The sequence below is a fragment of the Atractosteus spatula genome, chromosome 3, assembly GCF_055471065.1.
Source record: "Atractosteus spatula isolate fAtrSpa1 chromosome 3, fAtrSpa1.hap1, whole genome shotgun sequence".
In the NCBI taxonomy this organism is placed as follows: Eukaryota; Metazoa; Chordata; class Actinopteri; order Semionotiformes; family Lepisosteidae; genus Atractosteus; species Atractosteus spatula.
In genome coordinates this window covers 53,126,217-53,143,765 of record NC_142708.1, presented here as the reverse complement: position 1 = coordinate 53,143,765, position 17,549 = coordinate 53,126,217, and the positions used below count along the sequence as shown (strand labels likewise).

The window sequence follows — 17,549 nt, the reverse complement described above, 5'->3', positions numbered from 1 at the left end:
TGAAACCTTTTAAAGAGTGTTTGCTTTGTGCTGTTGGGATAATGCTTCATAGAGTTCAGGAAAAAAGCAAAAAAATTATTTTAATACTGATGAAGAAAGTTAGCTGTTTTTTTGGAGAGGGAGTTCTTGATACAGAACAGAGAGAGATTTTTACAATAAAATTAATCAAAGTTATTCCAATGACCTATAGTATGTGTGTATATACCACCTACGTTAAAATATGTGCCCACCAATAAATTGTTGACTGTCTCTATAGTGAACTATTGTGACAATATTTTGATATTTTCTGTTTCAAATCTCTGGAAATGTGAAATTTGGATCTTTTTAACCGAATTCCTTATGTAATTAGGCGATTTGGCTAATTATGTGCACTGACTTATGACCCGGTATAGTGTGTATAATAGGGTGAAGATGATTAAGGGGTTGTAAATCTGTCTGATTGATTTTTGGATGTCAGGAATGGCAGCAAATGCTCCAACCACTGATCAAGACTGCAGATAAATCTGTGCTGGGGACAATGCAGGCAACCTGAGATTAATATAATCATGAGAAAATCATCCACAATCTCTTGCAGTACAAGAAAGCACACATGGGCTAGATGACAGCACTGATACGGTAAATGTGACATTCAGCAAGATGCTGCTGCTGTGCTTGGTGACATAAAATGAGTTGCATTCTTCCACTGCGTAGTCACGTTAAAGAATTTCATCGTTCCACCGGTTGCAACCCCAAAGCCTGTCACTCCCTCCTCATAGTCAGAAGCATAGCATGTAGGGTGATGCCTCCAACATCAAAGATTGTAGTCGCAATCGTCAGGGACTCGCAAGGACCAAGTTTTTGTTTCTAAGACTCGACAGCACACCTCAAACATGAACGTAGAAAAAATGCATTGAGAACATTCATGTAATGTATCCCAGGTACAGTGTTAGAATGTATATTGTGCAGATTGGCATGCAAAGACTTAAAGGAATACTTTGAAGGTGCCTGTTATAAAATAAGACTCTTATTCAGTGTTTAACTTTGTGACTGATATTTAGGTATTCTTCTTTCAGCTCATGTCTTAGATAGCTGAAGGATTCAGTTCACCCACCAGATGTCTAAGAAACTGTTTTACTGTCTGATAGGACCTTTGAGAAGTATTACTAAGATATGAGTTGAATGTTGGCACAGTGTGAAGTTCAATAAATTAGTTTGTAACTGGGCCTTTTCCTCAAAGAATGGTAAATATTGACGAGACCTCCAAATCAATCTCATACATCGAGCCCCAACAACCAGGGCAAAGGACACCATGTTTTGCACTGGAGGTGGTGAAAACATTCTCCTCATCTCTCATATTTAACATTTATTAACTAGTATGTAGTATAGCCTATTGATGAACAATATATAAATACATTTGCAAATGCCCTGTGAACTGCTTCATGAGTATTGTACAAGATGCTGCATTAAGGCATTTTCACTTATGAGAAGTGAACAGTCAACAATATATTAGTTTCTGCTGAGTGATAATGAGTCACCAGTAAATCCCTGGGGAGAGTATACCACAAGATATAACTCTGGCACCTGCGATCTTCTTCATGCTGTGCATCAGGAAGTAGGTACACGGACAATTCTTGTTCTTTCTCCACTGGTAACTAACAATAAAAGTATTAACACTTTTTTTAAATCCCAAAGCACTGTACTTTAGTGCATACAGAAGACATACATGAAAGAAAAAAAACAGTAAATTGTCCAGTTGCTAAACATTCATACATTAAAAACTATAGTCAAAGATGACTGTCAGCACATTTAATAAGTGGCCGAAGTGGCAGATTAATGGATTCGGACAGTGAGTTCCACTGTCACGCTGCTGCAGAAGTGAGGGCTCTGTCCCACATTGGGTAGAACAAGAGAACCTAAGTCAGCAGATCTCAGACCAGGAAGTGCTGGACTACTTTACAAATAAATGTTATTTAACGTGTTGTTGTTGCTGCCGCTGTTCTGTGTTTTTTGGTGTTTCTTTGATGTCTTTGTATAGGAGCATACATGCAAATAAGCATTTCATTGCACTTGTGCATATGACAAACTTTTTTTTTTTACTCTACTCTATGAGCTTTTCAGGTAATATGAATCTAGATCGTTCAGGGCTTTGCAAAAGTTTTCACTCCCTTTCAGTGATGCCCCACTTTGTCAAAAAACAAAATCAGAAGCTGAAGATGTGGAATTTCAATCGTTGTGGATACACGGACATAGTTTCCCTCTCAGGAACAGCTGGATTTAGGCGTCTAGGTGGTACGGTACACTTTGCAGTTCTTAAAGTGACTTCAGAGGGTTCATTTGCAATTTTGGACATCATTGGTGGGGAGAGAATACTTTTACAATGGACTGTCTGTAAGCAGGAGAGCTACTATAACTTTCACAGGAAGCCAAAGCAATTTACACAAGACATGAGTTATATGCTGTGGCAGGGTTCTTTTAATTAGCACACAGACCTCATATCGTAAATCTGGACAGACTGAAGCCTTTTTTATTACCTTAGTCTGAGCCAGCGAGTAAACCATTTCAGTAGTCTAATCTCGATTAAAATATGAATTGATTTTTCAGTATTTGACAGACGGGGAACTGGGCAGTATTATGCAGATGGAAAAATATAGCCTTGCAGAATTTCTAACATGCGCCTCGAATGACAACACTGAGTCAAAAATAACACCAAGCTTTCTAACTTTGGTTAAGGCTTAAGTTTCAGGACTCTCAACAGCAACACTGAAATCACTAACTTTCCACAGCTATTGTTGGGAACCAATAAGCATAAGCTTTGTCTAACCACTACTGATCTTAAAAGTTTGAGGTTTAAATCTGCCTAGAATTAAGAATTTGCTCTTATTAATCATGGGGGCCCTCACTTGCTCTGTTGGTAGAGCATGAGACTCATAATCTCAGGGTTGTGGGTTCGTGTCCCGTGTCTGCTGCCAGGTCCTCCATGTTGGAAGTTGGTCACAAGGCTAACAGCCCTGTCCTGTAAAAAACGAATGTTGCTGCCCTTACATGCCAGAAGACATAACGGGCAAACATCCATCCATCTTATTAACCATATAGCCAAAACAATGAAAGGTACTATTACCAGTCCCCACATTTTTGTATCAACTGGAAAATGTCAGTAAAATAAAAACAGCCAGCTGGAAAGCAAATTAGCTGATTGATAGATTGCTGTTCTTGCTTATACAGCATTTCAGTCTGGTTAACAATAAAAAAAACAACATTAAACTCTCTGTGGATAAAAGCATATTATTGGTTTCTTTCATGCTTTTTGTTGCTCCAGAGTTTGGATTCCATACAAGCCTTGGAAGGTATTAAAATTGTGAAAAGTACATTTGGTAGAAAATTTACACACTATATGTCATATGAATTTTTTTTAAAAGTAATTTTGTAATACTATGTTATAACATTAGATTTATAAATATAAAAGATCTATTTTGTCTTTTATTTGTCCCTAAGATTTGACCTTAGAAAAATATCCAGCCTAAATATGTTAAAAATAACTTAACTAAAACAGTATATTGTGGGTGTTTTGTTAAAACATAGCCTTGAGATGGCAGAAGCTAAGTTGAAATCTTAAGTCTGGGTGATCATGGCAATAATCTTTTTATGGAAGGCAAAATTGTCACTATGATGTTGAGTCTGAATATTTAGAATTAAAATCTGTACAATTCAAAAACATCTTTTTTGAATTTAGAATGTGTCTGTAGGGAGTCCGTGCACAAATTCTGTTGAACCTGCTTGGAGATGGTGATTCTGAAACTTGGTAACTGAGCAAGTCAGTGAGCTGGACTTAGATATTCCATCCATCGTCTAAGCCACTTCTCCCAATTCAGGGTCTGGGGGAGCCGGAGCTTATCCCAGCAAGAAATGTACTCAAGGCAGAGATGGATGGAAGGATTTTGATAATATAAACTTTGAATTTTTATGTTACTCTGACACATTTGCTCAGGCACAGAAGACCTGTTTTAACCCCTTATGGTTTCTCGAATCTTCAAAGTAGAAAAAGGTCTATGAACTCGGAATCTGGGCTTCTTTCTTGATGGGATTGCAAAGTCATGCCATAAGACATCGATTGCAGAATGGAGGTGGACACTGGCTGGAAATTAATCTCCCAGAGAGCCAAATGTAATAACTCTAACAATAATGATGATAATAATAATAAACTTAATTTCATATAGCGCCTTTAAAGGTGGCAACAACAACATAAAAAACAGACGAGATATACACAATGAAAATACACCACAAGAGAGCTATCAATGGAAGCATTCCTGTAATATACAAGCACATCTTATCTCAGGCCGTAATGGGTTAAACAGTTTGCTTCACAGATGTCAGGAGGTCAGGCTCCTGTTTTGACTGGAGCCGTGCAGCTAGGTGGTCTTATTTTCATTACATCTCTTATTTCTCTTTTTACACACATTTTGTACTTTTTTTTTCTGATAACCTTATGTGCACCGTAAGGGACAGTTAAGCACTACTATATGTAGTCTGAAGGCTGCTTGCATTATGTACTATGATCATCATTCAGCTGGAGAATCAGAAAGATTTTGGGCATGAAATTAAGAATACAGTGCTAACAAGAACATAACTGAAGACCCTCTGATATCAAAAAACCCGCATGACATTAAGCAGTGCGTAGGCCAGACACAACAGTGTCTTTTCCAAATAATTTTTTCCCAGGAGTATTTTAATGCTATGCAAACTCTCCAGGCGAGATGGTGATGGTTTAGCATCTGACCTACTTTGGCTCTTGCACTGAATTCACATGACTTTCTCGTTTAGATGTGATGATAATTAGCCATTTCAGACAGGATTGAGATGAGTCTAAGTTTGATGTTTTTTAAAATTCTTGGAAAATTGTGGAAGCCTCAATTTGATTCTGATTTCATTAGCTCTCTTAAAATAGGTTCTCTGAATTTAGTTTTACTGTTCTGACAAAAAATCAGTAGACTGCCTCATATCATTTTTTTGTCTTTGTTTCTTGAAAATAAATTGTTGGTTTGAATCTTACTACTGTTACTTAAAAATGTTATTTGGGATGAGCTCAAATATCATAAAATAGTAAGGCAACAATAACATGTCATTAGCGCTATTATCTTTTCAGCCAAGTCATTTGAGCCATTTCTTGTAAGGCAGAATTTCATAATAAAAGGCACAGAATTTTTCTTCAGTTTAGTTCACGCAGACATTATTGGCGAATCCATGAAGGAGCACCTATTTTGTACATTTTGAAACCTTTTTCAAAAAACGTTCAGCAATTCCTTTCAGAAAAATTCCATTTCTCTGTATTCTGTAGTTTTCTGTATATGCAAGATGTCTGTGTATTCTTATAATTTTCTGGCATAACATTTCCAAAATAAGGTGTGATTGTACTTTGCCTAAATATTTTCATTTTCTGTCTCTGTTGTCTGTTAAGCACAGCTGGCCTTAAAATGATTTGAACTCCATCAGCATGTTTGTAAAAGAAAACTTTCCTTTTTTTGTATGTAAAATTACTGTTTAGGGTTATATAAAACCAAAAGGTCAGGTTGGTTTCCTGATGATATTTCCGCTTTTAGCCTTATCTTTAAAAACAGTGCAGTAATGTAAAGTTCATTACTGACTAGGCTTGGTGCACTTCTGAAACATAAGAGGAGCAGTATGAAAAGATGTTAAGATGTTTTTTTACTATTTTTGGTTAGATGAGAATGTGGCAATTGAATTGCAGTTGAGTATGTTTTAATGATTTGGTTTGATCTTATTGTGGACTCTTAAGTGAAACTGATCACACTTCATCCTTGTGCTTCATGAAATTCAAGGTCTTTTTTAATTTTACAGATCATCCTATTGTTTTCTATAGAATTTGATGCTTAAAAAAAGAGTTCATGTTCACGACATACAAGACAGAGAGGGGAGTGTCTCAGTTGAATGGAAAATGTGGAAGCAAAATGATTTTTACACAGCCAGGCAAATTGAAGAATATGGCATGGTTTCTTATGATGTTATATGAAACCAAAGGGCTGAACTTTTACTTTCTACATTACTGTGCTGGGAGTTATTTTATGAATGTGGCAGTTCCTGGTAGGAAAGTTCATTTGATGTTGTTCAGTTAAAAAAAAAAAATCATGAAATTACATTATTCTCCATTTCTGTCCAAACTATGTGCAGTTAGGCTGCATACATCCATTTTAATTTGATTTCATTCTTTTTCAGCCAAGCATGTGCAGTATTTCTTCTTAGTGCCCAGTCAAACCACTAGTGTTCTGCTGAAGTCCAGGAACTTTGGGGTAGATTGCAGCAGCACCACATACAATTGAGACTGAATGCTAACTACCATGAGACCAGTGGACAGAAAAGAGAGACATTGTTCTCATTGTTCTGTCAATTTTATACCAAACGGGGATTTATGTTTGAAGAGTTGAACCCTGGCACTTCTTAACAGTATTACCCTAAAAAAAAGATTACAAATGAGAGGAGGCTATTTGTGTCATCTAGCCTGTTTGGTAGTTAATTGATCCAAGAAAACCCAAACATTTCTTGAAAGAAACCAGGGTGTCAGCTTCAACAACATGGCAGTGTAGCTGGTTCCTTCTTCCCACAGTCCTTTGGATAAAAAAAAAAAACCACTGCCTCCTGTTTTTGGTTTCAAAAGCACTTCCATTTAGTTTTACTCTGGTTTGTGTTTCACTGTTATGTTTGAAGCTCTGTTGTTGATTGTTCAGAAAACAGCAATGGGTCAGTTTGGCCAGATCTTTCTAAATCAATTCATATGATATTATTTCCTTAAAGGTATCCCCTAGTTGAGGTTTTTGGACTGTTTCATTACCTCACATGCAGTAGAAATCAGACTTATTGTTTTTAAGTACTTGGTTACATATTGGTATGTTTTTGGATGAAAAGCATTATAAAATTATTATACTGTGTAATTCTTTACAGGTTGTGTTTATTTTTGGACATGTATTCTGTGATAATAATTTATGCTACTTAAGAGGTGGAAATGTTATCATACCACACAAAAAAACTGCCTAGATCAGGCTTGTACCTCCAAACTGGACAACTGGGAAAGAATGAAATTGTAGTTCTTTCAAAATCTGCATAGGCCTTCCTAACCAGAGTACAGTGGCTGAAACTGGAGAAATGGAAGATGCTAGTCACTCCACAGACCTGGCCTGTGTGGAATAGTAGCAACCCATTTCAGAATCTCACATGGAGTTTGAAACAAAGCATTCAGGTGATACTGAAAATGTGGCAAAAGGTATTCTGGTTAGACGTGACAACATTTCAACTTATTGGCCTAAATACAATGTGTTAGTCTGGTGCAACCACAACACTGTGTTTCACCTAGTCAACACCATCACTACTGTCCAGCATGGTGTTAACAGCATTATGTTATTGCTCTGCTTCTCATCAGCAGAGACGGTTTGTTAAAACTGAAATAAAAATGGATAAAGAACAGAACTATGGGCAAATTGTACAATCTTCTGTAAAAATCTTCTTCAGTCTGAAAAAGACCCAAACCTGACATGACAATTCACCTTTTTTTATAATCGTATCTCTTTGTGCTAGTTCGTACTTAATTCAGTTAATTGCATGTTTGAGTAGTTTACAGTTCTGGTCATAGTGTATAATTATACCTGTAATGATGGCCCTCTCAACTCATCTTCATCTGTGGTTTAAGCTTTCTTCAAAATGTGTAGGTCTTCTTGGCTGTAAGTCACAAATTTAATTAAATATAGAATGTGGAAAAGTTGGCAGAATAAAACTTTATATTGAGGTAAAACTGAATTTGTCCTACTGATTTTAGGTTTCCAGGGTCAGGAAAGTTACAGCCTCAGACAGTGCTAATTGTTATCTCTGGTATCGGATATATATAAATTATGAGTTCTGTGGTGAGTGAGGAAACACTGGCTGAATACTGGGGTCTTTTATGATGCACTGAGATGCTACATTGTGTTACTGCAAGTTGCCTTACCAAGTGGTTCAGAAATCCAAATGGTTGTGTGAAAATTGCAATTTTCACGCAACCAAAGGCTCATAGAGATTTGCCAAACAGTCAAATCGATTCTATCTTTTGACTGGTAATTCAAATAATCCTGACATGAAGTCTAATTTTAATACATAAAGGAAATGAAGAAACATAACGAACCAAGTTAAACAATATTGTATGGTAGTTTATTGATGTGGTTAGTCATTTTCACCAAATCAAATTATTTTTAGCTACTTATTTTTCGTTATTTTTTTACTTCAGTATTTTTCCCTTCAGTATAGGGAAATGGTGACTACGCTGAATTTCATACCTGAGCAAGGCAATAACCCTAAACATGTTTTAATTTTAGTTTTGAAAAGTTTTCTTGTGGACCTCAGTGCCTAATTTCTGGAGTAATGGATTTAATAAATGTGCGATCTAGAGGTTTCATACATTTGCTCTCCTCCAAAGAGGTGTTTTGGTTCTGTATGGTATACATGTAGAACTGTCTTGTATTGGCGTGAGTAGTAATAAGCACGACTGTGACGTTTGGCTTTCTTGTTAAAAATAAATATAAAGTTACACACTGAAGTACAGAGTATTCATACTGATTTTGTTCTAATACTATCAAATGCATGCATAGAATTACCTTAAAATAAATAAAGTGAAGTTAACACTCATATTAATCGCATCATCACAAATGTATCACTTGGTCATGACTAACGGTGTTGATTTTGCTCTTCTAATACTTCTGGAGGGCACGGTAAATTCTGCAGTAGACTTGGGTGTAATTGGAAGACTCTCTTCCTTGAATGCTGATGCTTTTGGAAACAAAAAGATGTGGGTAAAAAAAGGGTGCATTGATTTACCAAACAGACCGTGTTGTTGAGCGTAATTCAAGATAGAACATCTGTGCTGACCTTGTTGAATTGCGCACAGTGTTACTGTGACACAAAAGCATCAATTGATAAGGCGGAATTCAGTTGAAACCTTTGTCTTTGTATCAAATATTAACTTTGCAGACATCAGATTCCAGTACCTGTTTACACTTCATTGTGGAAATTTTTCAGATCTGTCTTGAAGGCTAAAAAACGCATTTTGAATGTCTGAAAGGGGCTTTGAATCTTTCCTGCAGAGACGAGACTTAGAACTGGTCTGGTGTTGGTTCTCTTTAACTATTTCTGTGCCCCAAGGGGAGGGAGGTTAAGGCAGAGAGCTCCACAGCTAATCTCCCCTGTTGTTATTGAATCTGCAAAATGACAAACCCATATAATGTATTAGCTACCTTTTTTCAAATAACTTGTGTGGAAATGTGTATTTTTGGGCATACTGGTTATGAGTCACATTTTTCATGAACTGGCTTAAACCATAAGATTTGTTTTCTTGCTGTTATTAAATGTTGGCTTTTGATTTATTGACAGTAATTCATTATTTTAATTATTATTAAAATGCGATAATGGCATTGTCCGTGGTATTGGTATGGATTGTAAAATACTTCTTTCCCTTCACTATCATCCTTCTTGCCTATAAATGGCTTTCTTTGCCGGGAAAACAGGTGCTGAACACACTGAATATGGTACTTACGCAAGTGTAGCTTGTTTGCTGGGCTTTTGACTCAGTATCTGCTCAGATTAAACATATTTTACAGGTAGTGGAAAGCTTGATGGCAGCATAATACGTAGATGTTTATTTTAGGTTGTTTCCTTGTTTTCTCCTGAAGTGGAAAATCATGGGGGTGTTCTGGCTGATATTCCGGAGCCAGAGCCTGTCCTGGCAAGCAACCAGGCACCATCCAGGCAGGATACACCCTGGATGGGATGCCAGTCCATCGCAGGACTGACACAAACACAAATACATATACCCACACACCAGAGCTAACTTTCCCAGAAACCTTGATTCAGTTTGTTGAATTTGTCTTCTGTTTAGTGGGGGCTGCTGGAGCATTATGGCTGCTATGTGTCATTCAAGCAGGTGCTGCACCGGTAAAGTGGAGTGGATCTTTGGAAGCAATACTGTGTACTGTGAGTGCAAGGCGTGTGCCATTGCTAGGTATAAAAGGCTGTCAGTCTAAGATGTGCAATATGGAAAAGCCCAGGGTGTGTGTATGCCTCCACTAAATTGTGAGCGTGTGCAGACCATTTAGGAGCTGAGAACTGGTGGGGAAGAGGAAATTATTTCAACTTGGTGACGAGAGGATGATTTTATCTGTGGAGAGCGGGGACTGCCAAGAAAGTGATTGACTTTCCAGTGACTTTGCAAAGGGAAACAGTGCTGCTAGTGGGAGCAGAAATGAAAACATCCTGCAGTCAAATGGGCATAAATAACACTTCTGTCACCTAGACCTCTGGCCACTTACACTTTCAAATGAAACTAGTTGTCATAGAATGAAGTTGATGGAAGTACAGATGAGGATCTTGTAAACAAAACGAGGAAGCATGCTCATATTTTAATACTGAACTTTACACAGTGGATAATTGACCTTTAAGGAAAAGCCGTCTCGTGCAGTCCACTTCAATTTTATTCAAATCCCTGGGTGTAACCATAGCAACTATATGAATCGGCTGAAAATGATTTGTGATCTTAAGATGAGGATACATCAGATCTGAAGACTGTGGCTGAGAAGGAATATGAGCTGTAATAGCAGTAGCATTCAGATGCATAGTGCTTGATTTCAGTCAGATGTCCAACGTCACCACGTAAGTTGAAGACTTGAAGGAAGTAAACTAGAAATACTGGAAAGAAACAGGAGAATGTCATCAGCTTAGAGCCGGGACGAGCCATGCTGGTCCTGGAGGGCAGGTGTGTCTGCGGGTTTTCTGTTGATATTTTGCTTCGCAGCCTGCGCCAGGGGTTCTAATGAAAGAATAAACAGCAGTGGTGACAGTAAACAGCGCTGTTACCGTAAGTACCTCTGCCCAGAATGAACTGCTGCGATATCTTTGACCAGGTCTGCACACAAATGACATGACCATTCTTTAGGGGACGGATTATATTGATGAATGAAATAAAGCATTCTAGAAAAGCCTATGGAAAGTTCCATTCTGGGCATTCAGATGCATTTTTTGCAAACACTGCACTAGAGGCCAGTTTATGAGTGGTCTGAACCAGAATATAGGAGAAGCATATGTGTTTTGAAGCAAATTAACTTTTTGAAATGCCCTCCTGGTCATGATATATTAGGTGAGTTGAATGAGTCTTTGCTTTGAGTTGATTTTTTTTTTATTTTTACGTTGAAAATCTGACATGGCAAATGTACAGTTTAGTATTACAGATTGGTTCCACACTACCTGCAGCACCTTAGATGCCACCTGAGCGAGGAGCATGTGTTTCTGCCTAGATGGGAGAGCTGCCTTTTGTGGCAATCTCAGAGGTTCCAATATTAGAACAGAATTCTTAAATGTTAACCAAGTCAGTGGTGGTTTCAGAAGTCTAGAGATGTAAATTAAAGTCTCAGAGATGTTTATTAGCCCAATATTAATCTAGCCTGTTTAAAGAGTTCAGCTTGTATTGTTATGTTATTGGGTATTTGTCTTTTATTTGCCAGAACGTTTTTATAATGTAAATAGCTTCCTAATTGGGTAATAAAGATCAATCAGCCTATTAGTAGAAGTTGGTCTCTTATTTTTGACACAGATTTGATTAATGATGTATATTAAGATTATACCATTTATAATATATAAATGCAATATAATCAATGTTTCTGGTCTTCCCAGAAACAGAAGGATTTCTTAGAACAGAATTCTTACACTTTTGTAGCACGTTTCTGGAGACTCCACTCAAACAGCTTTACAGGCAGTTAGGCAGTTGTGCACATCCAATGTGTATCACTGATTTGGATGATGTGACAGCACCCATAGTGTGCCAGTACGCTCACCACACATCAGCTATCAGTGGGGAGGAGAAAGGAGAACAGAGTAATGAAGCCAACTCGTAGACGGGGATTATTAGGAGGCCATGAGGGATAAAGGCCAGGGGGAAATTTGACCAGGATGCCAGGCTAACACCCCTACTCTTTTTTGAGAAATGCCCTGGGATTTTTAATGACCACAGAGAGTCTTGGTTTTACGTCTCATTCGAAGAACGGCGCCTTTTCTGCAGTACAGCGTCACCATCACTATACTGGGAGCGCCATTAGGTCCCACACAGGGTGAGCTACTGGTCCCACTAAGACCTAACATGCCGAAGTAGCTTGTCCCATACTCCTATAGCACTCTGTGTAAAAAAACTCCTCCTGTTCTCTAAATCCAATTCCCCATAGTTTCCATCTGTGTCTATTTGTTTGTTCAGTGAGTTGATATCCTATTCAAATATATAAAGTTTTTTAATATTTGAATCAGGTACCCTCATAGTTTTTACTGTTCAAGTCTAAAATGATCACGTTTTCTTAGCCTGTCAGAGTAGACTGAGCCTTCGGTGAAGTATCAGACATGCACACAAACCAGAACAGCCAGTGTACAGAGGTAAGTAATAGCAAAGTAATAGGTCTTCACAATGTATAATTTTCATTCCTGGAATGTGAAAGAATGACAATATGCTGTAGGCTGGGTTTCATCCTTCTCAGAGCTCTTAAACTCTTATGGTAGGAGAAGGTTGTTATTTTCTTATGTCTCCTGGCCTGTAGAGCTTGTTTTTATAATTAGTTTTCTGTCAGTTCTATGTGTAACAGAAAATACGATTCCATATAAATTTAGAAATGGGTCGGTTGTGAGCCATTTAGCTTAGAATAACTTTAGTTTACATTGCGATACTATAAAGAATGACTTTAAACAAAGGAGTTTTCACAGAGGCTGTAACATTTTGTTTTGACTGTGTGGTTTGACACATGGGTATTGCTGTTTGTTGGTTGCTTGTCTTGCACTCCAGGCTGTGTAAGCTGTGCAGTTGCTGTTACAGTTTGCAGAAATAAAAGCAAGTGTTTGACCAAGACGGCAATGTTCATGAAAAAGCATGACTGTTCTCCACTTTAAAATTCACAACTAGTGTATCGCAAACAAAACTCGCTCTTCTGGTGGGATGATATTGTATAGGAGTATCCTGTCAGTTGTGCTTTAATCTTGCATTTGCAAGAAAGTGTAGTTCTGTTGAAAAATCCGGTGCATAATTTAGCAAAAAAAACATTACATTAAGTAGGTGAGAGGTCTGTCCATGATTTGACAGTAAGGCTTCGGAAACGTGCAGGTGTTTATCTTTTTGGATTGAAAAAAAGAAACAAAAACCAACACTGAGATAAACAAGTAAGTAAATGGAAGCTGACAGCATCTGACAATTTTGAATAGCACAAAAGCATGTATGGTAGAAAAATATTGTTAACTAAGGTTATGGCAAAAGCAGCTGGCATTATTAGTACATAAATGGTTATATATACAGTAAACATTTATAAATAATTGCATAGTTATAAATAATTGGATTACTGTTTGCATAATTAAACACCGTGGAACTTGAGATCCCTTCAGAGCTCTGGCTTTGGTTACTTCTGTCCTCCGTTCTCTGCTCCTTTTGTATCTCACTGTAGGTAGTAGGGCTGTAGATAAGAGTGTAGCGGCTATGAAAATGGCTAGAATGAAGACTGTCGATGAAAAGATACTAAGAATGCAATTGACAGCTATGCAGACAATGAGGATGCTTATTGTGAACAGAGCTCCCTTGGTAACAGTTGACTTGTGTTGTTTTGTGCTTCGTATACGTTCACCAATGTTCTGTACTTACTGTAACCAGACATTTCTTCTTTTGAACTCAGGGTGAAAAGAACAGTGGATTTGACGTGCTTTACCATAATATGAAACATGGACAGATTTCGACGAAAGAGCTGTCTGATTTTATTCGAGAAAGGTAAGCAGTTATGTCTTCCTACTTTAGTTCCTGCTCATTTCTGGACTTTCTTTACGTTCTAACAAAACATTGACATTGAAACATTGTTCTGCCTGAAACACTTGACAGTACCTTCGAAGTATGTGTGGACTGTTGTCATCCTTGCTTATCCTCATTCCAATGCTTGCTGTCCATCCCCATTCAATAAGAAAATTGATCTTGACTTTTAAGCTGCTCTGTATAATGGACTTCTATCCACTAGGTTCCATGTGTATCAATTAGAGCAGTGGTTCTCAAACTTTTTGGACCAAGTACCACCCCTAATCCAACCAAAGCATCCAAGTACCACCTACAAGTCATCATCTCATAGGAACCCCAGAAATTCTTAATGACCAACATGAGCGCGAGTGCAAACACACTCACACATACATATAATAAATATTATAATAATAAACTTCGTAGCGCCTTTAAAGGTGGCTTCTCAAAGTGTTTTACAGAAAAAAAAAACAGTAACAACAACAAATAAAAATAATAAAAAAGCACCATTTCAGTGAGAGGGGTGAGCCTGTTTAGTCGAGCAAAGCAGATGTGAATTAATTTTTCGAGCCTTGATACAATTCACAACAGAGTCTAACAGATTTTAAATCGTCAGGCATTTTCTTGACGGCAAAGGTCTTGCGGTGGATGTTGCAATGCATCCATTTGTTTCTGGAGCAACCTCTTTATATCGTGCAACTGCACCGCTGTGTCGGCTTGTCATCGCTCTAGCACCGTCTGTACAAACTCCGACACATTTTATCCAGTCGATGCCATTCTCTTTGATAAATTCATTCAGAAGCTGAAATATGTGCTCTTCTGTAGTTCCTGTTGGTAGCAGTTTACAGAACAGAAAGTCCTCACGGGACGTACCCTCAAACTCGTATCTAACGTAAACGAGCAAATTGGCCAAATCGACTACAGACTCATCTAATTGCAGTGAAAAACATCTGCTCATCTTAACGCGCTCTATTAGCGTACTTTCGATATAATACTTCATTTCAATAATTCTATGAATGACTGTGTCTTTCAGGGGGGGGCAGCAGGTCGAGCTGTTCTGCACCTTTTTCTCCACATATAATAGCGTGGCTTACCTGCTTTAGCAATCCGCAAGTTTGCATTTTTCCGCGTTTCCGTTTTTATTTCCGTATTTAAGTTTTTATTTCATGCGCATGGGAGCGAAACACAGAGATGCTCGGTATATTTTTCTCAAATTAACTTAGAACAGTTCTTAAATATTTTTCTGTTATCTATCACGCTTTCCTGTGCTCACAAGATTACCAGCGTTCATAGCACGTATTTCTATGCATTCCTGTGTTTACAACGTTGGGATTGTTCCAAAATCATGCACATTCTCTTACCTCCCTATTTGCTGGAGATACAGTAGCTTTTTTTAAATACAATTGGTCACTTGCGTCCATAGCACGCATTTCTATAGAGTGGTATAGAATTACAGAGTATCTCTTGTGTCCACTGAAGTATTAGCGCGCGCTGTATCGTACGTAGGCTGCGTATTCAAAACGTCTTAAAATACAAAATATGAAAACCCGTCCCGATTTTTCAGCGCACACAACGCAGTTCCAGGGTCATTTGGCATACCACCTGGCGGCACTCCGCGTACCACTGCAGGTACGCGTACCACAGTTTGAGAACCACTGAATTAGAGAATATCAATAATTGAGGTCAAGGTGCTAAATAATTATCGTCAGTGAAAAGAAATGGTAAAGATGAGAGCATTGTCTCCTGACATAGGTGTTGGTATACATTAGATTTCTTTTCCCTTTTAAAAAAATATAGGGTAAAAAATATTATGATTTATATTACGGGAATCTTGGTTTTTTTCTGTCCTAAAGGTTGAGCTTTTGCCCTGTAGTTCAATGCATTGCTCTTTATGTTGTGTTATCGTCAATTAAGATGTAATAAAATGACTTTTCATTACAGTACAGTTTAACCAATTTTTAGTATCAGATTGTAATATCAGAGCATTGACAACAGCATAGTTTAAGTAAAAGCAACCAGTTTTGGAAATGTGGTCGTTTTCAAGCTGTTCTTTGGGCTCTGTTGTTTGGGATTTGTGTGGGGGATGAGGTTATGCAGTGCTGCGTATTAGATCTTTCCTTGAACGTGTTGCGTCCATGAAAGTCGAATGTGGCAGGTGCTGAGTGTGTTTACTATGCTGTGGCAGTGCCCATCAAAGAGGGCACGTGGCTGTTCTAAGGCTGGTTGAAGAACGTAGCTTAGCAATGTCCACTCTCTATACAAGATGAGCTTGGTGGATATTGCCTGACAGTGGACACTCTTTCCTTCCTGTTTGACGCTTTTCTTCCAGTTGGAAAATTCCCAGCAGGACAAGAAACAACATTTGACTTGCTTGGTTGGGAATGTAACACAGGTGTGGTGAACTTTAGTTTCTAATTCAAAGTAAAAAGTCATGGATAAGCACGTACGTGTTTTCTATATATTTTCTGGGTTTTTTTTTATCTTGTATGAGTGATAAAAATGGCTTTTGTACTTGTTTTCTAGTGTAGATGGTGGTAGGTGTGAGTAGAGGGTATAGAAATCCAGTCACACAGTCCAGTAAGACAATAGCAGGGAGTTGCTTGAAGTATTTTTGGCTCAGGATTATGCAACTGTTTTTTGCACCCTCCACCCTGTTCTCATACAGTGGTAATACTAAATACTACAGGAAAACTAGCTTTCTGATCTTGAGCTCTATCTACTGTAGTAGCCTTTCCTGCCACACAGTGTCGCTCATGAGTGTTCTGGGAAATCTGATAGGAGACTTTTCCTGATTTAATCTAAATTGCTCCAGTCACCCTAGTATACTGAGTTTAATGCGAATTGTTTTCTGGAAGCATTCTTTTAAGAGATCTTAATGCATCTGTAATTTAATTTATCCAGTTCTGCAGACAAAGCTGTCTCAGAACCTGTGCATTTGATTTACAGGTTAAAAAAACAATTGCTATAAATAACTGTTGTTAATAGGAGTTCAGTAATTAGCCGAATACAGACAAGAATAAAAAAAACAAAATTTCAGTGCTTAGATTACTTTGTTAATAATAAATATAATAATAATTCCTTACACTTATATAGTGCCTTTCTGGACACTCCACTCAAAGCACTTCTCCAGGTAATGGGGACTCCCCTCCACCACCACCAATGAGCAGCACCACTTGGATGATGCAACGGCAGCCATAGTGCACACAGTATGCTCACCACACATCAGCTATCAGTGGGGAGGAGAACAGAATGCTGAAGCCAATGCAGAGATAGGAATTATTAGGAGGTCATGATTGGTAAAGGCCAGAGGGAAATTTGGGAAGGACGTTGGTGTAACACCCCTACTCTTTTCGAGAAACACCCTGGGATTTTTAATGACCAGGTCAGGAGTCAGAATCTCAGTTTTAGGTCTCATCCGAAAGACGGTACCTTTTTACAGTATAGTGTCCCCATCACTATACTGGGGCATTAGGACCCACACAGAGCGCGGGGTGAGTGCCCCCTGCTGGCCCCACTAACACGTCTTCCAGCAGCAGCCTAAGCTTTCCCAGGAGGTCTCCCATCCAGATATTGGTGAGGCTCAATCCTGCTGAGCTTCAGTAGACTGCCAGCTGTGAGCCACAGGGTGATATGGCTGCTGGCATATTACCATATTAATGTTAATTATGAACCAAAGGCATCACTTTTAATAAAAAAAAAACAGTAGTTGAACAGAAGCAGCCAGTGCTAATACTGTACAACTTTA

At 38.2% G+C, this 17,549-nt stretch overlaps 1 protein-coding gene across 1 annotated transcript in view; it reads left to right on the top strand.

Moving 5' to 3' along the window:
- fcho2 (FCH and mu domain containing endocytic adaptor 2) overlaps positions 1–17,549 on the top strand; it is a 70,498-nt gene that overhangs the window by 4,447 nt on the left and 48,502 nt on the right. The window contains exon 2 of the mRNA XM_088910295.1: positions 13,698–13,789. Within this exon, the coding sequence (XP_088766421.1) occupies positions 13,698–13,789 (92 nt within the window). The remainder of the gene's footprint in view (positions 1–13,697; positions 13,790–17,549) is intronic.